General features: G+C 33.5%; 1 protein-coding gene across 9 annotated transcripts in view; it reads right to left on the bottom strand.

Annotated features, from left to right (window-relative positions):
• LOC121378471 (RNA binding protein fox-1 homolog 2-like) overlaps positions 1 to 27868 on the bottom strand; it is a 130117-nt gene that overhangs the window by 26894 nt on the left and 75355 nt on the right. For 7 of the 9 annotated variants that reach the window (XM_041506649.1, XM_041506651.1, XM_041506658.1 and 4 more), the window contains 3 exons: positions 11069 to 11308; positions 4765 to 4908; positions 3055 to 3105 (listed from right to left, as the gene is read on the bottom strand). In XM_041506649.1, coding sequence (XP_041362583.1) covers positions 3055 to 3105; positions 4765 to 4908; positions 11069 to 11308 — 435 coding nt within the window. Of the gene's footprint in view, positions 1 to 3054; positions 3106 to 4764; positions 4909 to 11068; positions 11309 to 13442; positions 13508 to 27868 lie in introns of those variants that run through there. The other 2 variants (XM_041506657.1, XM_041506652.1) reach the window with 2 other exon arrangements.

Here is a 27868-nt window from a genome sequence, read left to right as displayed (position 1 = left end):
TCAAGCAGTTTTTTGTTTATGGGCAACAATAGATATATACAAGTATAATTATTTATTCTTATCATTATAAATTTGCAACTCTGTAAACAAATTTTAACCTTTCTTTTAGCAACCATTTTAGAATATATATGTATTAAAAATAAATTAAGAATTTATATATTTTCCAGTCAGATTATCATGTAATTTTTTTAAAATGAACAAAAAACTTGATTCAAAATATACTGTCAAAAAGCAAACAAATTTTACACAAGTTTAATACTGAAATGATTTGAGGAAAGAAGAAAGGAAATTTTTATTTAACGATGCACTCAACACATTTTATTTACGGTTATATGATTTGAATACAAAGTTGCAAGCATCACATTTCAAATACAAATTTATATAAGTTTTCTTTTAAAAAAACAACAAGGATAACCATTCTGCCAAAAAACGCATGTAATGTGACCTTTTACAAAAAGTCCGAACAAAATAGATACATGCAAGATTCCCCATATGTGGAAACAAAGACGTTAAAGAAAACTGACTGAAAAAGTTGTTGTTCTGATCCATTATTCACGGCATTTCTAATGCAATATGAATATTACCTGCCATTGCAATGTGGCAGTTGATAAAAACCAGATCTCACTGTTAATCAAATAAATATCCCCCATAGTCTCTTAACCAATGGAATTTCTCAACAACCCCTCATGAATAATCATCCCCATATTTAATTTTTCAAAAGGATGCTATTTCTCAGATATAATTCTTCAACAACCCACAATCGGCCACAGCCAGATGCAAATGACAGAATGGTTAGCCAAGATGCAAATTTTTTTTAGCACAAAAACAGGCATCTGTAATGAAAGCTTGGAGTTTACTTTTATCATTTAGGAATGTTTACATATAGTCAGAGAGGAAACCCGCTACATTTTTTTCATTAGTAGCAAGGTGGGTTTTTTATATGCACCATCCCACAGACAGGATAACACATAACACGACCTTTTGATATACCAGTTATGATGCACTGGCTGGAAGGAAAATAGCCCAATGTGCCCACTGACTGGGATTGATCCCAAACAGACAGTGCATCAAGTGAGTGCTTTACCACTGGGCTACATCCCACCCCTTTTGTGAAGTAACGACATTCCACGATACAGTTCTAAATATGCGATAGTTGTGGCATTATTACAGCAAGCTGTCGCATGTCTGCAAGCCACGGCGACAGATGTTACCCACCTGATTCAGCAGGCGTATTGGACGGAGGTAGAGCCAATAATCACATATTGATTGCATTAATCTCACTTTCAGGCCAAGTGCTAGCAATGGCATACAAAACCTATACACAAACGACTGTTTGTATTACAGAGCTACTTTTCATCAATATCTATTACAACACCTTGGTGGAAGTATTGATTTTCAAAGACAAATGTCGACGATATTTAATTTACTATTGATAAACTGTGTATGTACTTCGACTTATACACAAAACAAAGTACACTTTCTGTGCTACAGATGCCTGTTTTCATCACATATATTTATATTTCATATATATTTATGGCAACATATTTATACATTTAATACTTTAAAAAAATATTTATAAATTAGATGTACAAGCCTTAATAAAATTTTTTTTAGAATTTTCAAGAAATCATTTTATTATTAAAATGGAATACAGCTAAAAAAACCAAAAAACAAAATGCTTTATGCAATTATATATAAATGTATTTCTGAAGAATTGTAAATTAAGTCGTTACAATTATTATATACTTAAAATTTAATATTAAATTTTCCAATTTAGATATAATACATTTATCAAAAATTATTTCAAATGTAGATTTAATTTTTTTTTTAAAAGAGGTAAAGCTTATACATCTGAAATTAAAATAAATTTTAATCAATTATCTATGCTGAGGAGACATTTCAAGATTAAAGCTGATTAGAAAATTGCTTAATTACACAATTTTTAAAAAGATAATACCAACAGGTTTATGAACTACAATTCTAATAACAGATCATATTAAGTATTATAATGTTACATTCTACTAAATCTGTGTAACATGGGTATTATCCCAGCCTATGTTTTGATATGGTTGGGATGGGGAAAATAGCCCCACATGTGTTTTAACTGGGATCAATCCCAACTTGAAATAATGCCCTGCATTTGAGTTGCTTTTCAGTAATAAGCAAATACAATACCGGAATGGTGCACCAGCTGATAATGTACTTGAAGTACTAAATACAGACAGAGTTATAGGCACGGACACAACAAAACAGACCACATTTTCTAATAGTAACTGACAAAAATATTTCCTTGAATCACTTGTGGAAGTAGTTTTATACAAAGCCGATACGAAGGATGTTAAAATTTTAATATTCTACAGCTTCGGACAAAAAAGGAAAGTGGTAGCCTGCCCGTCTTGCACAAAGGGCTCAGTTATGAAACACGAGTATACAAAGCACTGCACTCTGACAGATCAATACTTTCTGATCAGCTCGCAGAGTGAATCTGCCTGGTGGCGGTGGCAAGTTGTGCACAGCGGAGAGAATCTGTTTGATAATGACACAACTAATTACATGCAGCATCATTAGACCCACATCGCCACCAACAACTTGCAGATTACTTGCAGTGGCTGACTCCTCAAAGAATAATTGTCATATTAAATTTGAGCAAAAATTATTCATGTTGTTAAACAACAGTCCTATTCCTCAAAGAACTATTGAATTAAAGATGTTCCTAGAATTAAAGATGTGGAACAGTAAAAGAGATAAATGATGGATGGCAGAGCTGAAATTATCTTTCCCCGAATAATGACTAAGATATGCCTACGGCAAGTTTGTATTCTGGGTATGATCTGCTGCCATATATACAGCAATAGGTGCAAGAAATGCAGCAAGAGCTTAATTACAAGATGAAAATTTGTAAACAAACTAAATTTAAAGGAACCTTTTTTAATGTAAAAGTTTAAGATGATATATTTATTATTTAACTGTTCAATGTAACATTTTATTTTACATCTCCTCAGCATATTTTGTCTTTTCTTTTTAAATTAAATTGGTGAATAAAAAAAAACTTACCTTTGAGCCCCGTTCATTAAATATAATTTCTACATCAAGAATAGGACCAAACTGTGCAAAAGAAAGAAAAGGAAAAAAAAAAGAAAAGAGGATTAAATTCAACTGCAATAATAAGAATTAAGCTGATCTAAAACTCATATGACAAAACAAATAAAAATAGAATAAAACATTTTCTAACTAGCTTACAGTGAAATATATATTCCATTATATTGAGGGAGCCACAGTATATGATTGTGTCACATCGTCTAGACAATGCGAGAAAACACCTGCTGTAGGCTATTGTTTTTCTGTTTTGAAGCCAGAGATCTCTTATACACTTTCCAACGAACATGATAACATGCAGTATTCCAAGCACTCTTTGCACTATGGCCGTTTGATGTTTAATGTGTGGTTATTGCATTGTTTCAACTACATAGCAATTTTCGTGTCTAATATATGGTGATTTGAACACTTGATCAGAAGATAGGAAACCTGCTGCCACCACATAATAAGCAGCAGAATGTTTTTATGTGCATTTCCCCATAGACATGTCAGTAGATATCATGGCCTTTGATGCACTGGGTGGGACTGGAAAAACCAGGGGCCATTTTTTCAAATAGAAGTTAGCTGAACCAGTGGTTAAGAAAACTTCTAAAAACCAAGGACTGTATCAACACAAATAGTAACTGAAAAGATAATGTTAAAACATGGTTTAGAACAACCAAAGGTTGTAAACCACGGTTACATAATCAAATCTAAACTTTATTTTTTATTTCTGCAAAAATAATTAAAAGAGAAATATTAAGACTAACCCAGGGATTTTTTCAAGACAAAAAATAAAAGAGAAAAGAAGTTTGTTTTGTTTAATGACACCACTAGAGAACATTGATTTATTAATCATCTGCTATTGGATGTCAAACATTTGGTAATTTTGACATATAGTCTTAGAGAGGAAACCCGCTACACTTTTCCATCGGTAGCAAGGGATCTTTTATATCCACCATCCCACAGACAGGATAGCACATACCATGATCTTTGATATACCAATGGAGAAATAACTCAATGGACCCACAGACGGGAATCGATCCCGGACTGAACGTCCATCAAGCCTTTTTTTTCCCCAAGACAAAATATACAGTGAATGTGTTCACTGATCATGCATGCATGTATTTGAGAGTTTATTTTACTTATTTATAAAATATTAAAGTTATTTATTTGACCAATTATCAAATCACAAATTTACTAAAAATCCTCCAAGTGCTTTTATGTTATACCCTCCCTCCAGTGGATTGATAAGAGGAAGATTAACCCCAGGAGCTTGAAAGAAGGAAGAAAGGAATGTTTTATTTAATGACTCGCTCAACACATTTTAATTATGGTTCTATTGCATTGCTAATATAGTTACAGACCACACAGATGAAAGAGGAAACCTGCTGCTGCCATATAATGAGCTACCCTTAATTAGCAGCAAAGGATCTTCTATGTGCTGCATCCCACAGACAATATGGTACATACCACAACCTTTATTATACCAAATGTGGGGCACTGTCTGGAACGAGAAATAGCCCAATGTGCCCTATGACCCATTCCCAGCAGCTACCGGGCAGTCCAATCACCAAGAATGGAATGCAAGAATATTTATGAGTGGAATGAAAAGATACATCAAATGGGTAATTGACACATACATGTACCCCACCCCAACCCTCATAAGATCTGTAGAAGTATCCTTACTGCTAAAAGTTGCCTTAAATCTGCTTCTCTGAATCTGAATGGGATATTTGACACATGTAATCTCTTTGGTCCTGTGTTTGGCTGTGATGATGTTGGTGTGGATGATGACTGTTGGACTTCACCTTCGGCAGGTAAATCTGTTTGCTGTAAAATAAAACAAACATTTTACACGATTAGCAAAGTTACAAACATAGCAATTGGCAGTGTCATTTACTGAAATAACTGTTTCAAAATAATTTATATATATCTGACGAATTTATTTAAATTAACCAGTTTTTAATCTATTTTTTAAAAAAGGTTAGCCTTGCATTTCAAAAGAGTAAAACAAATTTGCCATGTCAATTAATGAAAACATATGCCTTGCAGTTACATCATTATTGAAATAATATACCTTTCACATGACTGGTTAATTTATTAATAACTTCATTTTATCTTTCATTACTGTCAAGTTTACATAGTAATTTCACATATTTCTAAAAAGTATTTTTTTTAACAAAATCCTACACAATTGCTAGAACTCAATTCAGAATATTCAAACCGTTCTTGTAAACTATACAAGTTAATTGCATGCAGTTAAAAAAATACAGATAAAACACCAAACTACCTAATAAAAAAATCTGATTATAACACAAATTTGTGTACAGGTATTTAGGCCTGGTTTACATATGATTGTTAAGATATGCAGACTGATTCAGACAAATTTGTGTACAGATATTTAGGCCTGATTTACATGCAATTGTTAAGAGATGCAGATTGATTCAGACTGATGCAGACAGTGCAACATATCTGTAAATTTAAACACATTTCATCCCCAATCCAATCGCTGGTCTGACTCCCGACATCTGTGACCATGTTCCAATAAAATTTTATTTGGTCTGTGTTAATCTGTGTCAGTCAGCAATGTGTTTCAGACTGTATGGAAACCAGTGTTTATAAATCTTAGACAGGGCTAGCTCTGGGTAAGCAAAACCATTCGCCAAATTATCTTAAACATGCAAAATCCACTGTTATTTTTCAACCAAATATCAATTAATTTAGTACATGAAATTTTTTCGCCATATCAAAATAAAATTTGCCAATTGTTCCTGAAATTCGCTATTGGCGAATTTGGCGAGTGACAGAGCTAGCCCTGAATCTATCACAGGTGTTCATGTATTAAATCCAATTAAAATTAATGAACAGCTATTGACCGTACCATGCAACTACATCTAATTAAAATTAATGAACAGCTAGTCACCATACAGTTAGGGTAGTGGATATAAATTATTAGAAAACTGATTTTATTTTTGTCCTGACATGCAAAAAGAAATATTTTAATAAAAAAAGAAAGTGTCACTTTCAATAACTAACCACTCCGTCAAAACAAATTTGTTTTATGCTAATAGTAATAATATCTTTCATGATACTAAATTTTATAAAGGAAAACCTTCACTTCAGTACAATTTAAACTACATGTGTATTTGATATTCAATTAATAACATGAATTTCCGACAATTGGTCTCTAAATAGGAAACAAGCTGCTGCTACACAAGCAAATAAAAAGAGTGTTTTGTGTAACAACACCACTAGAGCAAAATGATTTATTAATCATCAGCTATTAGATGTCCAACATTTGGTCATTTTGATAAGTCTCAGAAAGGAAACCCACTACATTTTTCCATTAGTAGCACCATCCTGCACAGGACAGCACATACCACAGCCTTCTGTATACCAGTTCTTGTGCACTGGCTGGAACGAGAAATAGCCTAATGGATCCTCCAACTGGAATCAATCAGAAACCAACCATGCTTTACCACTGAGCTATGTCCCAGCAAATAATAGCAAGAGATCTTTTACATGCACTTTTTCCTGTAAACAACACAACACACACACCAGTCCTCATAGACGAGGCACCCGACGGTGATTCATGGAAGTTATCATAACTTTGCAAAACTCAACTCTGCTTTGTGCAGAGATATCGGCCTCGGTGGTGTCGCTGGTTAAGCCATCAGACATAAGGTTGGTAGGTACAGGGTTTGCAGCCCAGTACCGGCTCCCACCCAGAGCGAGTTTTAACAACTCAATGGGTAGGTGTAAGGCCACTACACCCTCTTCTCTCTCACTTATAACTAACCCACTGTGCTGGACAGACAACCCAGATAGCTGAGGTGTGTGCCCAGGACAGCATGCTTGAACCTTAATTGGATATAGGCATGAAAATAAGTTCAAATGAAAACAAGTGCAGAGATACAGTTAGCATTCTGAAATTAAAAAAAAGAAGATTGTTCCGATTTGATATGAAAGTCATGGGTGACTGGGTGGGATGGGAAAAACCTAACTGGGCCACCTCAGGCGATAAGACCCATTGTGCTCCTCTGGTGATCAATCCTTTGTTCCATTGCATCTTGAACGAATGCTCTACCAATGAACTATGTCCCATCTTTCAATCTTACAATTTACTAAGCGTCTGGTGAAAATGAATACGCAAACATGACACAACCACGAAATCAAACATATGGAGCAGGACTTATTTATTTAAAGCCAGAACAGGACTGCAAAATCAATGAAAACCTGTCCATCCTTCCTCTTCGTACACCAAAAAAACTGACCACTAGAATACAGCCAGTATTGTGTAATATAGTAATTAGCGTCGGATACTGACTGCAAAATACTGTGCCAACAACACGTTATTTTCATATTTGTGCACTGCTGATGTCCTCATATTTCATGATTATGTAATGTTATAATGATCAAGTTTTTGACTGTAGTTATATATATATCACATTTTTTAACAGTAATTATTAAAATGTTACACATACTGTAATGGTGGTGTTAGTATAATTAGGTGTTAGTATCATGCAATGGATAAAACATGCAATTTAATTCATAATACATGTAATTCAGGAATCAGAAAAATCAAATGAATAAATAAATAAGTGGAGACAAAACCTAAATCTAACTACATCTATATGGGATATGTCAACTTGGAGACTTGGCAGCCTTCTGTTTTAATACAATTTAAATGTACATAAATTGAAAAAACAAGAAGAGAAAGATTTAAAACAAAAAGAAGAAATTTATATAAGGACACTAAAAGCAGGCTCATCGTGTCAGTAGCCAAACCAGCCAATGTTTAATTTTCAATATTTTCATATAGATTAGATAAGGTCATTTTGATCAAACTGATCAGCTTTGAATAATACTTCAATATAATATTTCTCAATTTTTTTTAAAATGGGCAACAACCAAAACCTATCCAGGGTGAACCCTGCTAAAACAAAACGTATTAAGTGCAACTAATGATCATACTCATAGATTAATTTTTTCTAACATGAATATAATTTTAACCCATCTCATAAATGAGTTAAATTAATATCATTATGAGCCAGGTTGTTTCATTAAGCACATATGAACATACATATACAAGATGTTCTTTACTGAATCATTAAGTTGAATTTGTCAAATATGTTCCATTAATTATAAGATATAAGTTTGGAAAATTAACACCTTCCTTCTGCTGCAGTTTGTATGCTTAAATTCAATCAGAATCCACCAAACTGCTTACGTATAATACTGTTCAGCCTAAAACACACACACACAAATACACCTCAACCACCACCCCCCCCACAATAAAACCAACTGCTGTAAACATGTTCTGTATTCCAATGTACAAACATTCATGCATACATATATGTCAAATAAAGAAGTCATCAATCTCTTTCGAGGTCTTTTGTGCTATGCTCGTAATTTATGCATGACTGCTGTCATATTGATACATTGCTTCGACCAAGCATAGATGTTATTGCAAATAACTTCTTCATCCCAGCCTACTTATTAATTCAGTCAAAAACGTGGTAAACCTTTGAGACAGCATATCAGTAGATGCTAACATGTACCACTTTACCCGTTCCATCACACTTCTAATAAGAAGTTTGTTTTGTTTAACAACACCACTAGAGCACATTGATTTATTAATCATCGGCTATTGGATCTCAACTATTTGGTAATTTTTACATAGTCTCAGTGAGGAAACCCACGCTACATTTTTCCATTAGTAGCATAAGAAATTAACCAGATAAATGACATCTTCCTGCCAACCTCACATTTTCAATGCTGATTTTATCAGCTTCCTGCATATGCATTAAGAAAGCTTGCTTTCAAAGATAATCTTTTCCTTGTTTAAAAAGTAATCTTTTCCTTAACATGGTAAATGAACCAGATGGTGTCAAGTATGCCAACCAAAATGCTGCCAATAATTTAGTGGATGCTTTTAAGATCAGAGAACATACATGAAAGTGAAAGAGGTCTTGTTCATCAAAAGCATTTTTACTCAACAGGCATTCTGCCAAAAAATAATTTAAGGGTATGTAATAAAAATAAAACAGATCATAAGTACCCTAACAGGCTTGAAATCTTTTGAAACTAAACACTACATTATTTGGACAAATTTTAAATAGAAGTATAAAAAAACATTCCACAAAATATTTAATATTATACATTTTATTTCAACCGTATAATGAATCCTAAACCGATATCTATTTGAAGAAGACAACAAACAGCTACTAGTATGTACACATCATTATTAATATTACTTGTGGTACCTTGTCAAAACAAAACTATTGCTGTATGGAACAAGAAATGTTGTTCTGGATCAACATGCACTTCTGAGTGATAATTTGAAAACCGATAAGGAAATGCTATGGCAACCAGGAAGTGATAATATGAAAAAGTCAAGAAAATAAATAGGATCAGATCCACAAGGATGTATTTGTTTATCTGTGCAGGTTTATTTATGGATGGGCGACAAATATTTCAGATATTCTATAGCTCAAAACAAAGAGGCTTTGACGGGATGGAATGTTTTTAAAAAGCAGGTGCTTTTATTGAAAGAAAGAAAGAAATGTTTTATTTAACGACGCACTCAACACATTTTATTTACGGTTATATGGCGTCAGACATATGGTTAAAGACCACACAGATTTTGAGAGGAAACCTGCTGTCGCCACTACATGGGCTACTCTTCCGATTAGCAGCAAGGGATCTTTTATTTGTGCTTCCCACAGGCAGGATAGCACAAACCATGGCCTTTGTTGAACCAGTTATGGATCACTGGTCGGTGCAAGTGGTTTTACACCTACCCACTGAGCCTTGCGGAGCACTCACTCAGGGTTTGGAGTCTCATGCCTCGACTGGGATCCGAACCCAGTACCTACCAGCCTGTAGACCTATGGCCTGCCACGACGCCACCGAGGCCGGTCGTGCTTTTATTGAGTTCCCACTTTCAGATGTTAATACAATTCTTTGTTTTCCTCAACAAAAATCTTCTGGGTTTTTTGTGTGTTTTTTTTAGATATTTGTAAAAAAAAAACCCCACCTTATAAACATAGCACTAAAGTTATGCTCAATTCAATTCAGCACAAAGATTCTATTTTCATGAGGTATTTCCAGTGTTCCACCCACAATCTCCCACTAGTTTTTAGACATGAGACTTTGTTTTTTTTACCTCCAATATGTAAAAACAAATTTTATATAAATTAGTAGAATCTTATTTCATAAAATATATTTAGCAAAATCATCCACTTTTCCAAAAACTATTTGACTACAATAAACCAGTTATAATGTCCTTGTTTTTAAACAAAGTCTAAGAGGATTACACATTTGTCCTATAAACCTAATAATCAGGAATTAAGTCTGCACCTTTGTGATAAATTGATTCAACAGTCTCATACAGAATGTATGGCAATCAGACATTAAGACTCGGAGCCAATCACAGACAAAAAGTAGTAAAACACATTCAAAATGATGTTCGCAAAAGAAGAAATAATAAGATTAAAAAATTTTAAAGTCTTTACTACGATGTATACTTTTGATCTGTATAAAACGGCTGGTGCACAGCTAAGTGGCTGGATTAAATTAGGAACACAGACCTTACAATTCACAAAATGGCTTCAGTTAAAAATATTTTGCCCCAGCAATAATTGTATTTTAAATGTCTATACTAGTTATCTTCTTACAGTAATAATATGCATTAACAAAGAAATACTGATGTTAATTTTACTTCAGCTTCTAATAAACACTAAATATGTAAACCTTTCAATCAATGTTTTAATGGGGAATTTAATTTTTTTTTAATAAAAATCTGTTAATATAATTTAAAACTAAAATGAAAATGAGAAAAAAACACAAACAAAATGGCATGCCAAAAACCAAACCTGACTGGCAGTTAGCAACTCGTAACCAACCCAACCAACGTTGGAACCAGCGAAACCATCAGCACAAAGTGAAACCACACCAACGCGCATGCACCGATTAAGACTTAACGTACATTCAATGGCCGTCCCCTTACCGTCTGCTGCTCAATGGCACCATTGGTTGTCACAGCAGCAGGCATGGTGTAGGCGGGCGTCTGCGGCTCGCCGGGGGCCGCGATCGTCGCCGCCTGGCTCACCACCTGGTGGTGGTACTCCTCCAGCCCTGTCATGCCTGGAACACCCGTCACCGCTCCCGGAACTCCTGCTGCCTGAGTGTATGTGTATGTGGGAGTCATCTGATTCTGCACCATGTGCTGCAAGGAACAAGATCAAACATTAAGTCCAGACAAAATGTAATATGCTCAAATTTAAGAATTTATTACCAGGGCTAACCCTGCAAAGGTGTACGTGTGAGTCATCTGATTCTGCACCATATGCTGCAAGGAACAAGATCTAAGGTTAAGTCCAGACAAATTGTAAGATATATATATATTCAAGGCTCAAATTTATGAATTTATTACCAGGGCTAACCCTACAAATATGTATATGGAAGTCATCGGAGTCTGTACCATATGCTGAAAGGAACAAGATCTAAGGTTAAGAGGAACAAGATCTAAGGTTAAGTCCAGCCAAAATGTAACATATATTGAGAAACTCAAAGTTAAGAATTTATTACCAGGGCTAACCCTGCAAATGTGTATGTGGGAGTCATTGGAGTCTGTACAATGTGCTGCAAGGAACAAGATCTAACTTTAAGTCCAGACAAAATGTAACATATATTGAGAGGCTAAAATTAAAAAATTTACTACCAGGCCTCATCCTACAATATTTCCAAGATAGCCAACTGCTAAAAAAACCCAAAAAAACTTTATATATGAAGTGGCTACAATATTTAGTATTTGGCTGATAAAATGTTGTCTAAGTAACCACTGTTTGATACTTTTAAAAGAATATTCTCTACATTGGCTACAATGAAATACTTTCCAGTTTAAGTTCTGTATTACCTACAGCAATGTTGAGCCTGCCTAGTATTCTGCGCAAGTTAAAGATGATAAAGAAAGAAAGAAATGTTTTATTTAACGACGTACTCAACACATTTTATTTACGGTTATATAGTGTCAGACATATGGTTAAGGACCACACAGATATTGAGAGAGGAAACCCGCTGTTGCCACTTCATGGGCTACTCTTAAAAGATGATAAAGACGCTGAGTACAGGAGTAAGTAATTGCATGTATGCAGGTGTACACACACAGATACCCATATTCATATGGTTTAAAAAGATTACCCATATTCATATGGTTTAAAAAGATTACAATATACCAGGTGCAACTTTTATTACCTTTAGGAAAATACTATGCTTTGGTGTACTAACAAAGCAAAAAATTAGGCTTTGTCTGAAAGCTTTCTTGAACCATTCAGAAATGTTTTTGGTGCTTTTAGGCTTTTAAATGTATATGCTGTGTACATTTGACCAAACTTGTTTATTCTCCTCATTCTATCTTGGAAATATTGATTTTCACAGTCCAATTTTACATCACTATAACCCATCATTCATTTTATGATGTTCCATAATTATATTCAAGAGAAGTAGGTTTTTTTCCATTTATAATTTTAAAAAATCCCATACAAATACAGAGTGAAAAAGTTATCAGTAAATGCACTTGTTACAAATTTATTAGGCAGTTTCTAAAAACAGTTGACTGCTTAATAGAAATTGCTACTTAACAGATATGTACGTGATCTGATTTAAAAACCATTTACAAGTCGGAAACAATATTAACTCTTTTTTTTTTTTTTTTTTTTTGTTTAGGTAAATGGAAGTTGGTTCATGTGATTTTGATCTTGATTTAAGTTAATTATATTTGCATAACTGTTGAGTTACTTAATCCTAACATATACCTGTACAATGGTTTTGTTTCACATTGACATTCCAAGTGTACCTTTATATTAACTTATTTTTCAATGTTTTTTTCTTGTATGTTGGTTTCCGATGCAACTTTTAATTTTAAAACACAGCTCTGGCACTCATCAAATTTGCCAATTGTGAATTTTGAAAGCAGTTGGCGAATTTTAGTTTAGTTTGGCAAAATAATTGCATGTAATAATTGACATTTTTAAGAAAATAACTGACAATTTCTGCAATATTTGAAGTTTTAAAAGACAATTTGGCGAATTGTTTTGCTCACCCAGAGCTAGCCCTGAAAACTTAAGAATTCTCCACATAGTTGTTCAGTGGTACTCATGATATTAAAGCTGTTTAACCGAGATGAATAGAATGACAATTTGTCTTGAATACTGTGTAAGTACTGCAAGTCAGCCTTTTTTCTTCTCCAAACCCAAGTCCCAATTACACATCTAATAATACTTCTAAATAAATAATGTGCTCGCGTATTGTCAAATAACTATTCCTTTGGTTTTCATGCACAAGTACTACATGCTGCTTACCCACATCAGGAAACAGCTGAGTTTGAACAACCGGAACAAAGTACTCACAAATAGGATGGTGCCCCTCAACGAAGGGAGGAAAGTACAGAAATGATCTCATAGCTGTATGCGTTTCACTATTAAACACTTTCTAACAATGTTAATTATGGCACATAACTCGCAATTATCACAATTATTAAAATGTCAACCAAATTCTTAATAAATTACAGCAATTTTCTGCAATGGGGGTTTGGGCTATTTTTTCTAATGAGATATTTATAAGCACATTATTAAATAATTAAATGCCATTACTTTTGCATAAACAATATATCATCCACAATGTCAATTATTTTAACGTAACCATAACTGTTTATTCAATTTCAAACAGCTACATTTAACTGGCAGACCATATGTAATTAATTAACATATGTTTGATACCGAATACAAGTAATTTTATAAAAGCATATGATTAACAGTAACTTGAGGTGTCATCAAAACCAACCACACCTTTTTCTTTAATTTCCAACTATAGAATTCTTTATACCAGTAATACAGTGATAATTAAACAGGAAACATACAATGTACTGGTATGCTTTAAGATTTTAAAGATAACTGATTATGAAAAAATAGCAGTTCATAAGGCAAGGCTATATTATATGTAGCTCTGACACTAGTCAAATTCAACAATTGAGAATTTTAAAAACTGGTCAAGTTTATTTCAATTTGGCGAAACAATTTCAAGCATTAATTGATATTTTGTTACAAAATACCTGTGAATCAAATAAAATTATAAAGTTTAATAGATAATATGGCAAAATTTTCTGCTGACTGAGCTAGCCCTGATAACATGCAGTAAAAATATGTTTTACCTACCGCAGTTTACATTTCATTTTTTAACCAATATTTAAATTTGTTCCATATAAAAAATGTAAATTAAACCAGTTTATATTTATGTCAACTTAAAAAAACCCACACACCTATACTACAATATTGAATATATGCACATGTAAAAGTAAAAGAAAAAGTCGAAAACATACAAGAAGCACTTACCAAGTGGCTAATACTGTCAAAAAACGGACTGACGAGAATGCCAAGCATTAATTATTGATAAATATTTTGTCATTGGAGAATTTGAACCCTTCCCTTTTACACTGACAAATTACATCCATTGTACATGTAGGAAGAATAATTTGATTGCATTTCCTGTTGGAAGTATATAATGACAATTATAGATAAATCCTACCATGTTGATATATATGTACTCAAATTAAAGTGAGCAGTTTTAGATCTACATGTGTTCACATACAAATTACAATATAAGCTTATTGATCAAAATGTAACAGAAATATACTAATTAAGAGGCCATATGAAACAACAACATATCTGCATAATTATTCTTAAATGTAAAAATACTATAATGCGCGTTTCAGATGCTACAAAGCCAAATAATAAAAATAGATGAATTGATGATCAACATCAATATAAAATTAAAACAGAGTAAAGAGCTGTGCAAAGTATAAATATCACCAAACAGTGCTTCTGCCAGAAATGCATTTTTGGGTCTGGCGTTATGGAATTGAATGCAACCAGAGTATGGAGGGCCTCCTCCAGAAAGAAAATGGGTTATGTTTATGGTTATGTTTAGGGTTAGGGTTAAGAAAATTGTACAGTCTGACAGAAACCATGTCAGTATATTACAACTGATTATATGAATATCACAGATAAATATATTAAAATTTGCAATAAAAGTCAACTTCTTAGACCCCTTACAAGAAGGAACATATAAAATGTTAATTTTAAAATTATAATCATGAGTACAATAATTATTTTATGTTTAGGTTCATGCAATCCAAAGTGAGTCAGTCATGATAGTAAACAATTTCAAGGCTACATATTATAATACTTTTTACAGTGTTGAACAGGACCACACCCATCCCTACAGCTCAGTCTACTTTATCCATGCATTTTCAAACTCTTATTTACTGACCTGAAACAAAGAGCTTAGGTATTGTTCTTGGAACTGTTCTGGACTCAAAAGCATCTTTACGGTCAATAATCAATGTGTTAAAAATCAAATACTAAAACAAAATATTTCTCTTAAAACCTTTCTGTAGCTATATGCACAATCAAATGAACCCCCAAAATTGAACACAAGCTATAGAGGAAAACAAAATGCTCTCCACAAGCTATGCAAATTGTTCCTGCTAGAATGACCACCAGAGATTGAAGACTGTTCAGTTGAAGGAAGATAGTTGAAAGATGTAAATTGGTAAATAACCAAATGCCAGAGCTGCTGTTAATTCCCTGGAGTAAAGTAGGATGTTAGGTAAGACCGGTTACATAATCCACCTTTGTCCTGCATGCATGGCTGAGAACTGGCCAACAGATGCAAGTAATCAGCACCACATAGCAAGTAGGACAATCCAGTCAGTAACAGATGATTTTTATTTCCAAGACAAAGACAGAATACACGGTCTCCATGGCACCATGAGTAGTGGTGCAAATACCAGCAGTGCATTCAAATTATTTCTCTAAAAACATACTATAGTCCTCCTTAATGTTTGATGATCAGTACTGATGAAAAGTGTTAAGCTGAATACTACACAATCTAGAGTAACATCAACAAAAACATCCCTCCATTAAACATTTTCCCACAGGACTTCTTCTTTCTAGCAGCAGTGTAAAAAAAAACATCCTTTCAATAATATTACAAGTAACTGATAAATATTTGTAACATTTCCTCTGATAAAATATTGCAATATTAAATATGCATAGACAATTTTTTTTATTAAAATAATTCATCTCTTTTTTTTTTTTTTACACATTAATTTGTCTTTTTATGTTTTCTTTAGTGGTGTTTTAGTAATGAACGAAATACACGGTGCTGACAATACGACCAAGAGATGCTACATCGTCTGATTGGTATTCATGACCCCAGTCAATGAATATTTAGAGCTAATTATCTCCAAAACCAATACACTGAAGAGACAAGTCATCTAATTTGGATCTTAGATTCCTTCAGGCTAAAACACAGTTCAACCACTGGCTTAATGATTCAACTCTTTTTCTTTTTTTTAAACACAGATGAAACTTGCAATATCCGTTAAAACTTCCATATCATATTCTTTAATTCTGTTTTTTTAAATTAAATATATTTTACTGTTCAAGTATTATCATTTTGGTAATTGGCAATCCAAGAGTTTATTACCTTAATGCTATTCCTAAGAATGATGAAATGGGGAATGGTGGTTGGGGTTAGGGGTGGTATAAGACATTGTAATCATTATTTTTAGTCTGGTGAGAGTGCCATCCCCACCTCCCATAAATGTGGACTTGTTTCAAATGACAATTCTGTGGGTGGTCTGTGTATCTCTAATTATAAAACTTGATCCCTCCCCCTACTTCACCCAACCCTTTATGTGATCAAGTCTTGGAGCTATACAAACGGCCATATGTATATATATATATATATATATATATATATATATATATATATAATAATTCATCTATTCCACACTACAACAAGTCACAGAACATAAGTTATTAGCCACTATAAAGTGTCATGCAACATTTAATGAAATGTCAAGTACATTGATGGCCATACTTCTATTTCTGAACACACACTGTAACTAATTCACAGATGTACTTGACATATTATTGATCTTATCTGTGTTATTAGAGTTTTAAATCAAGATTTACATATACCTTTATTAAACAACCATCCAATTACTCCTTCCACGTATACATTCAGGTGAGGATAGTATACTAGCGATGATACACCGAGACTAGTTTAAGTTACAAAATGTATTATAGAATTGTGGCCACAATTTTTTCCAAACATTTTACTGAATCCGTATTCAAGTTAAAAAATATATTACAACAGGGACACCTACCCCAATGTTATTGGGAATTGAATATTGTAAAAACTCAAAAGAAGCAATATGCACTGTTTATATAATTTAAATGGCACCTCTTTTTTAACTACAGATGTGATCAATCTTTTAAATCTTGGACTGTTTTTATCCTACTGGTTTTAAAGGCTGAACTCCTGTTTTTATGTTTAGTTTCCTCCTGATGAGGATGTCAACATTTAGTTTTAAATTTGTGGTTTTAAACAGAGACTTTACTTTTATTTTAACTACAGATTGACACATAGGCTACGAATAGGTAATAGATGTAAGGAATTTTTTCTATGCATTTGTTCATATAGGCCGGACGACACTATTACACTCAGTTACACATACCAGGACCTATGAATATACCAGATGTTAGGTTCTGGTTGAAATGGGGAGAAGTTGAGAGTTCGATCAAAATCATATGACCCATCATATATCAGACTTGTAAGTGCTCTAAGGTGTGTATGTGTGTATATGGGTGTGTGTGTGTGGGGTGGGGGGGGGGGGGGGGGGGGGTCGGGTGAGAGAGATAATTAAAGATGTTCAAGCATGTCTGTCAAGAGACACAACCATTTATTTCATCAAAGAGTACTGTCTGGGCAAGAAAAGAACACTGTATTAGAACCAGTACTACATAGGATAAAAACCCAACACCTATTTCAAGCTAATGGCTTAACCATTAACACAACCAAAAATGTGGCTATCGCAGGACAAAGTTGTTATCTGTGAAGCAACTGTTACTAATATTACTTCTCTGAACAATTTGCAGATTATCCAATTTTTTGGCTGTTATTTTTTCCTCCCCTTATTCTGCAAGGAATTAATGGCAAAACAATTAGTTTCTTGAAATGTGTGCAAAATCCATTGATACTGCAGCAGGTGGGTGATCAAATAGCTGTGTGTTTACCCTACACTTACACTCCTCTCAAAGCAAACAAAGCACTCCACATCACTGACCCAGCTCCCTGAACTCAGTAAGAGCAAGCATTACAATACAAACGGTTCTGAGGAAAGCAGTATTGCTAGATAAGATTATTAATAATTGGCTACTTTGATAATCCACTAGAAATATTGCCTTTGAAAGATGATACAGGAATGAAGAGAAGAATATACTTACAATAGATATTCATTTATTTATTCATTTTCCTGCTGTATTTCAAACACTGCTAGCCCTGAGGATACAGGCCTGCCACCATTTATGAAAAACTAACCCCTCCCCCGTTTGATGTGAGGTATTCCAATGCCCTGAAGATTAAAAAATGGGTAAATTTCACCCCCAGCACTATTTTGAAAACTTTCTGTATGCATTTATCTTACTGTGGCTTTATATTCGTACTTATATTAAAATAATTAAAGTTTAAGTACCTGGGATGTTGGTGTGATATGGTGTGGGGTTGGATTAATGGTTCGTTGTTAGTAATTAGTGAGAAAGATGTCTGAGTAGCTAGTACAGTTTTGCTGATACACAAACTCACAGTTACAAATTTGCTTTGGGCTGAGTCAGTAGAGAGATGTGAACTCGGTACCTACCAACTGTAAAGCTGAAGGCATTACCACATTACACCACAAAGGCAGTGTAACATAGCTACTATACACTGAACACAATATATTATATAACTCACAAAAAATCCAAGGAATTGATATCTTAACAAATTTAATTTTGCAGACTTTTATTTTTATAAGTAACAAACATACTAAATATTTTTACTTTTTATTCACATTATTATACGAAGTGATTTTATATTAAACATTTTTATATTTTATTCACAAGATTATAGGAATGATTTTATATTACAAGATTATAGGAATGATTTTATATTAAACATTATTTTTTATTCACAAGATTATAGGAATGATTTTATATTAAACATTTTTACTTTTTATTCACAAGATTATAGGAATGATTTTATATTAAACATTTTTACTTTTTATTCACAAGATTATAGGAATGATTTTATATTAAACATTTTTACTTTTTATTCACAAGATTATAGGAATGATTTTATATTACAAGATTATAGGAATGATTTTATAAACATTTTTACTTTTTATTCACAAGATTATAGGAATGATTTTATATTAAACATTTTTATTTTTTTTATTCACAAGATTATAAGAATAATTTTATACAATTATTATCGTCGAGTTCAAGCTATAAAGATGATCAAGACATGTAAATGTATGTTTTAACAGCATGGCTGTACAGATCTCTAACGTGGGTGACATCTTTAACCTATTTACAAGGCAGTGCACATGTCTTGTATTGATCTCAGCCTTGTTCCATCTTCTCGGCACTACAGCACATTTTTAAACAAGTGAAGAAAAAAAAGCCAAGAAAAACGTGAAAAGAAGTGAACGTGTACTAGACGTAGACACCACTAACCTGCAACTGGGAGACCGCAGAGATATACTGCACATTACGATTCTTAGCTTGTGTGAGAAGACTTAGATACATGTTTATCAAACCGGCCATGTCGCTGTAATTGATCTACAAGACACTGCCTCGGTGTGATTTTCTCACGTTTCCATGGTAACAAACTGCTCATGAAAATCAGTGTTCCAACTCAATTTACAGTCATTCGCTGCTGATGTAATGATTTTTTCCCCTTCCTTTTTCTGTGAAGATGGCCTCAAGGTAGTGACAGAAACATGACTTTAATCCAACAATACTGTTATTGGTGATATCGTTGGGTTTTCTTCTCTCACCAGTTTTCCCCCCATCTTATTTATGCACATGTATTTATGTCAGTGCCCTTCCTTGTGAACTGTGAAATACAACACAACCGTTTCTCCAGCTTCTGTCCCGAACCATCAGCATTTAATTAACAGCCATGGAGCCAGTGAAATCTTGCCATGTCCAATTTGTAACTCACTCGGATTGTAACAAGGCAATATTACTCATCGTAGGTTCAGATGGACAAACATGACAAAGGCACACAAACCTCCTAAATGAGAATTGATTTATTCAGAATTATATATCATGTGACTTTCCTTTATAAATAAGCACACAGGCAAGAAATCGGCCTCCTATACAGAACTTTGCTCATCTCATAACTCACTCGAAAATGGGGCAACTGAATAAGATTTATTTTTGGATATTAAGACAGGGCAAATAATTCTTATGGATAAGTCTTTGCATTGTGCAATATTAATTCAATCTACTGCAATGCATGGAGCTTGTTGACGAGGCTCATTTCTTGAAGCAATCGCCAAACTGTCTGCATCCCGAATTGCCTGCCAATACAAGTTCAGGGAAGGGTAACTTCTAGATTTATGGACAAGATATTGTACTGGCAGGCAGTTCCTCAATTGCAGTTAGCAGCGAGGATTTGGGCCATACAGAATATCAATATTATCTGCCTTAATTCTACAGCTCGCAGTCCTGGGAATTACTCTCCTGAGTAATAAAAGACTTTACTGTCATGTTGTTTTAATAAAATTTCTATACTCTTGCTTAGTCATGCAGATGAATTTCTATAAATGACTGACATCCAATTAAAATAAAAGTGGACTAATGCATATCTTTAGCATATTTTTATGATTCTTTCTTCATATTCGTTTTTAACTTTTTTCCCCTTTATATTCAAAAGATTAATAATCATTCATAGAACAGACTTAATTAATCATATTGTTTGCTATATAATGAAAAATTTACATAAAACAAGTGAGGGGTTTTTTGGGGTCTAATTTAGATTTAAATACATATCATTTTCCTCTTTAGTATAAATTTACTTGTATTTGTTCATGACATTTTTGTTTTTACACCACATACCAGACTAAATTAGCACATTATATATTTACACCATTAGACAGCTGACATTTCATATAACATTAAACACAAACTAGATATCCTCAGCAGCATGAATACAATTTCTGCAGTCATGGTGGAATGAACAATTAAAGCCAACAGGAACAAACAGTGTTAAGTTATTTACTTCCACTGCCTTTCCCTGTGTGTATTTAGATTAGCCATGTGTCAGAGACTGGGAAAGCATCACCCAATGATTATTGATTCCTTATTCCCCAAACCATCTTGGAATAACCAGTGTGTGGAATTATACAAACTACTTGTTTACTGTTTTATTAGATGCCAATTCAAACACAAAATTATTTCTAACTTACAAAATGTCTTTTTTTTTTTTTTTTGCCTGCTGCTAATTTAACTTACTGGAAAAACAGACCTTCAGGAACCAAAGCTCTCCCTGCCCATTGCCAAATATTAAATTAAATATGGTGGCTACAATATTTAGTATTTGACTACTACTAACTAATATTTTATTTTAATTAGCCACTTTTCAGTAGTTTTTAAAGAAATATTGTACACATCTGAAAATTGGCTAAAGACTTCTTTTTTATCTTTTGTTTCTTTCCAGTGTGACCCCTGCTGAATCATTTGTTAAATAAATACAAATAAGATACAAAGTCATATGTTTAAAGAGGAAGTAAAATCAATTAAAATGTTCAGCCATTTCTGTTTTCATTATAAATGTATAATACATGTTCTTGTGTAATTCAAAAATTAAAACTTTATAACAATTTTGTTACATATAGGCCTATCATCTTGTACTTTTTTTTATAGAATTAATTTAAAACAAATTCTTCAGTAAATTTTCCATTATTACTTCATGCAGTCTTCATCATAACCATGCACTGAGAAGATATATTATTATTATCAGGTGTAAGATATGTTGATATCTACCAGTCTGACCATCAAACCACATGATGTTGAGTTGTGAGATTGGGCTGTAATTTGATCTGGGCTTGGCCACTTGAGATCAAGATTCTTGGCTATATTAGGACTACACCAAACTCCAGCATGCAGCCTGGCACCACATGATAACCAGCTGCAGAAACTTGTCAAAGGGCAGAGCTGAAACTTTTATTGGGGTCTGGGTGGGCAAGATCCAATGTAGGGAAGAGCTGCAACTTTTATTGGGGTCTGGGTGGGCAGGATCCAATGTAGGGAAGAGCTGAAACTTTTATTGGGGTCTGGGTGGGCAGAATCCAAAGTAGTAGGGAAGAGCTGACACTTTTATTGGGGTTTGGATGGGAAGGATCCATTGTGGGGAAGAGCTGAAACTTTTATAGGGGTTTGGATGGGAAGGATCCAAAGTAGGGCAGAGCTGAAGTTTTTATTTGGGTTTTGCTTGGGCAGGATCCAAAGTTTTATAGGGGTAGTTATAATAAAAAATGGATGGTTCCTGAAAATACTCCCAAATGAATGTATTCTTGATCACAATGTTTTTTCCAGTGTTTTTGGAAGTCATCCAGGAAATATACCTCATGCAGATAATATTAACAGAATTTGAACAAATGTTCTTACTTCCAAGAACTTTAATAACTGATGAAGAATGGAATGTGTTGTTTAATGTTACCCAGACCATTTTGGTTTTTTTTTATCTACAGCTATTTGTGTCTACAAACTAGCTGTTATGACACTTGGTCTAGACAGTAGAAGAAACCCATGGCTACCACATCGATTACTCCTATCAAATCTCAGCAATAACAGCAAGAAAGGTGATAAATAGTATCTGTAGTAGTAATATTGCAGGGATAATGGGGAGTAATAATTAAGATGGACTGTGGTACCAACCAATAGTACAATAACATTTAGTATTTTAGGAAACACAGGCATTTTATTGGTCTTGATAACACCGGGGTAGGGTGTGGATTAAGTACTCTAATACATACTTATATTCTGTGTGATCATTTCAGGTACATTATCATACAACATAATCACTATTATCAATGATAATGTAAAAAAAAAAATTAAGCTGTTTGGGATCAACATACATACATGTATTAGAAATGTCAAGCAAATATCTGCCACTGGAACTCAAGCATTTTCAAATGCATTGCAGTCCCAAAAATAAATAAATGAATGAATGAACGAATGTTTAACAACCCCAGCAAGATTGATCCAGTGCCAATTCTCATGTAATACAAGCATATAAAAAAATTGACTGGCTGATTATATATCCCCTCTTTAGTCTTGAGTAATATTTTACCTAACCAAAGAGAAACCCTCCCCTGGTATCCACCCTAGAAATATATTCAGCCTAGTTCATGAAAAACAGAAGAAAAAAAAAATATCAATCCACATCTAAAAAATGTGAGTTATCAGTAGATTAAATATATGGGCAACAGGTGATTATCTTTACACATAGCAGACTTTTTGGCATTGAAAGCATCTTTGATTTAGCCGCCACCAGCGCATGCCTTATCATTGCATATCTGGTAAACACATTTGGTTTTCGTTTATCTTATCATCACTGCAGACTCTGAACAGGCAGAATTTCAGTTGTGGACTTCGTGCTTTAGATAAAGCTGCACCTTGCTGAAGACCATGAATAGTGATGGAAAAGGAGTTTTTATAGTTTCCATCCAATACAAATATGAAATATTACTCAAGGCTTATAATGTTATGTGGCATAATGCATAGGTTTATTTATCCAAGTTAAGTAGTAATTTCTCAATCAAACTGACAAGTTCCAGGGCTATGCATGTACAGCAAATGATAAAATATTGAAGCACATTAAAACATTATAAATCAGAAACCCCACCTATATATACCCACAAGAAAACCAACTAAAACATGTGAACAGATTTCAACTATTAAATAATACATTTTATTTTATTGCCCTGCAGCCATCATGTAACCAGAATGATTTATAGAAAACATGGCCAACACAAAGTGTTAGAAGAATCTGTTAACAAGCAATATGTAAAATCAACCTTCATGCATTCATCATGTCTGTGTTGACTATACATGTAGATCTCTACAGTTACATCATAATGCTTACCTTTAAGCAACTCATTTTAAAAACCTGATTACAAACCAACTTGAAATCTCAACACATCAAACTAACTTTCATACTGTAAATCCTACTAACACATTTTATGCTATTCAACCACTTGAGAAAAAAAAAAAGAGTCAACAAAACCTAAAGGTCAAGCTTTTCCTTTTCCTGACTTGGTTGCATGCATGCAATCAATTGATGCGGAACACTTATGTTCATTGTAACTCTGTATCCCATTTACATGCATGCATGTCAAAATCATGACCTGTCAAGTATTTCAGAAACAGTTGTCATGGCGACCACTGTTAACTAGTACATGTAGTTACTCAAAATCATGGCCAAATTACTTCCTTTTAGGAGTAACGTTAGCAATTTTTAACAATTCGGTAAAAAAAATATATGAACATATATAAGTTTTGAAGTTCAAATTAACTCCCATGTTAATTTAAATTTTTAAAAAGACATTCTTGATAATATATCATGTTAAATATAATTTAGAGTTAAATGTTAGGTTTTTTCACATATACATGTTACAACAAAATTAAAATTAAAAGTACATGTACTTGTTTTGTCAGTGACACTATCATTTTGGCTGTGTACACTGACAACCAATAATATAAGCATTATATGAAACTAATTTCTTAAATACTTTAAGGATATACTAAGTGATATGATCATTATAATAGCTATGAGATAAACTTTTAAAGATTATCTTCATCCCTATCAAAATAATTGTCAGTTCTATATTAAGCAGATGTAACCTACCCGTAAGTGTAGGTATGTTTTTTTTTTTTTACATATATGTAGAAAAACATCACATTTGAAATGATGTTCAAAGCAAAAAAAAACCCAAAACATCGTACCATTTGTCAAACAAAAAACACAACAATTATGGTTATGTATGAAGCCAAAATGATGATGACGCAATTGTTCTGCCATCAATTTTAGGGTGCTGAACATAAGGCAAACAAAGAAGTTCTATCAGAAATATATATCCCACAGAATAGATGGACAAAAATAAAAAGAACATAAGCTAAAGCACCCCCCTCTATCCCACCAAAAAATGCTGCCAATGTGCATGAACCATAAAGCCAGATAAGAGGTCATACATGTGCACGTGGAGAAGTTCTTCACAGTTCAAGCCAAACTTTACCAGCACTGATTAATTCCTGACATTTGCCTCAACAGTGATGACTGAACAGGAAGTACATGTCTGATAAAGGTGAAATGCAATCCCAGAGGTTTGGCAATATGACCGACATATCTGACCACTATCAGACTACGTCTGGGCATAGATCTGTACGTCTTAAATTACCCAGTATACCAATCATTGTTCAAGACCGAAAACAAGACGTTAAGACGGTTGGGAAAACAAGACGGAAAAGATGTTATTCCAAACATCGACCATACGCCTGTCTGTACGAATTTTTTAAAATTCCAAACATCGAACATACACCTGTCTGTAAAGAACATTCAAATAACTGTGTTTTGAAATACATACATATACATGTTAGCGGCTGAATGTCCAAATTAAGCGGCTATATATTTAAGTTCGATGAACCCCGTTGTCCTAAAACCATAATTGATCTGTCATGAAGTTAGAACACTGTTTTAAAATACTGTTAAAGTTTATTATGTTTAATAACAACACTAAAGCCTATCGATTTAACTATTATCAGCTTTATAGGATGACAAAAATTGGGTAATTCTCCCATGTAGTTTTCAGCGTAAACTCATTACACGTTTTCATTAGCAGTAAGGGATCTTTTATATTACACGCACTTTTCCACAAGCAGAACAAGACATACCACAGCCTTCGATATAAGTTATGGGGCACTAAAACACAGCAAGAGAACCATAAATGCTACAAACAGAATTTCCAAAGCCTGTTTGTCTCAAACATAGCTGTTAAGCATTGTAACCATCCATTTAAATAACCAAATTGCAGACTAACTGGAAAAAATATTCTATTCTTCCACCAAAACAGTCCCAGTAATACGACCACATCTAACAATGTTATTCTTTCAAAATGTCCTGAAAAAGGTGGGTATGTATGTCCAGAGATAAAGGAATATTTGTTTAATGTTGCCATATACATTCAGAAAGAAATTTGGGGTATGGCGCTATGGAACTGAATGCAGCCAGAAAGAAAATGGGTTAAATTTAGGGTTACAGTTATGAAAATCATACAGTAATATGATAAGAGTAATTAATTTTGTCAAAAGGTTAACTTTAAAAACAAATCTGCAAAGAAATTTGGGTATGGCACCATACCCATTTTACCCTCTGGCAGAAATCTGTATGTCCAAAAATAAATGAATATATGTTTATGTTGCCATACACATTGTTTATCATTGATTATTAATAACATGCTGGTCTCAAACATGACAGGAATGTCCTGCTGCCAACATATTTATATCCAACCTGTACATGCACATCTGTATGTACAAAATTGATTATATCTAAGAATTATATTGTATCACACATTTGTTGGAGTGGGATGTAGTTCAGTGATAAAGCGCTCACTTGATACACGGTCAGTTTGAAATCGATCCCCATCGGCCCATTGTGCTATTTCTCGTTCCAGCCAGTGCACCACGACTGGTATATTAAAGGCTGTGGTATGTGCTATCCTGTCTGTGGGATGATGCATATAAAAGATCCCTTGCTACTAATGGAAAAATGTGGCAGGTTCCTCTCTAAGACTACATTTCAGAATTACCAAATGTTTGAGATATAATAGCCGATGATTAATAAATCAATATGCTCTAGTGGTGTCGTTAAACAAAACAAACTTCTTCTCACACATTCTAGTGTCTTTAAATCAACAATTCCTAAGACGATTAAAAAAATAAGATTAAAAAAAATTAAAGAATCTATAAAGAATTACTAGCACTCTGGTAAATTAGATCATATCAAATACAACAAAATTAAGACTCAATGAATTGTATTTGATTTCAAATTTGTTTTTTAATAATAAAATGTATTCCCCAAATTTGACTTTTTAGTTTAATTCATGTATAGTGAATGATTGCATAAAACTTGAATGCGCCATTTAAATCAATATTATGATAAAGACTTTTCTGAATCAGGCATATTTTTGCCACATTTTTACCACTTTTAAGTTAACACTTTAAAGACAGACTGATTAAAGATGATACTTATTTCTGTATTGGGAGTGATATTGATACAACCCTTGGAGGACTTGTTTGTCACTGAATGATATAAAATATGTTAAAAGTAGTGCCAGAGACTTCTATAAATTCCTACTGAAAAAAATACTCGAGGGCATGCAAGACTGGTTAAATGACTCTGTAAAGAAAATAAAGTGAGTGGAAAGATTTATACCTTGACAGTGGAAAGAGAAATTGAATGGATTATTCTGCACTTGTGATCACTTGACAAACTCGCTCTATTTCCTTCATCTAACTAAGGAAGTCGTGAAAATTGAATTGGACTCTCTAGTGACCATTTGCGATGTCTGGGCAATTTTTCGCCACACTGATAGCATTAATCACAAGGTAACAATGTGAGGAAGCAGCTACATCTTGGGAGATATATGGCACAATTAAGAAGTTCATTAGGAATGTTAATCTAAACATGAAATTTCACAAGTAAATGAACCCGATGAAAAGGATTGAAACGAACCTCCTTGAACCTACCATGCCTGGCTGGGTTTAAGTTGTAGTATGCCAAATATGAACAGAGTTTTAATTTGATGAAAATATTTCGTAACAAATTTGTCAGTAAA

This window comes from Gigantopelta aegis, chromosome 8, assembly GCF_016097555.1.
Source record: "Gigantopelta aegis isolate Gae_Host chromosome 8, Gae_host_genome, whole genome shotgun sequence".
Classification (NCBI taxonomy): Eukaryota; Metazoa; Mollusca; class Gastropoda; order Neomphalida; family Peltospiridae; genus Gigantopelta; species Gigantopelta aegis.
The sequence above is the reverse complement of the archived record's forward strand: the minus strand, read 5'-3'. Positions and strand labels throughout refer to the sequence as shown.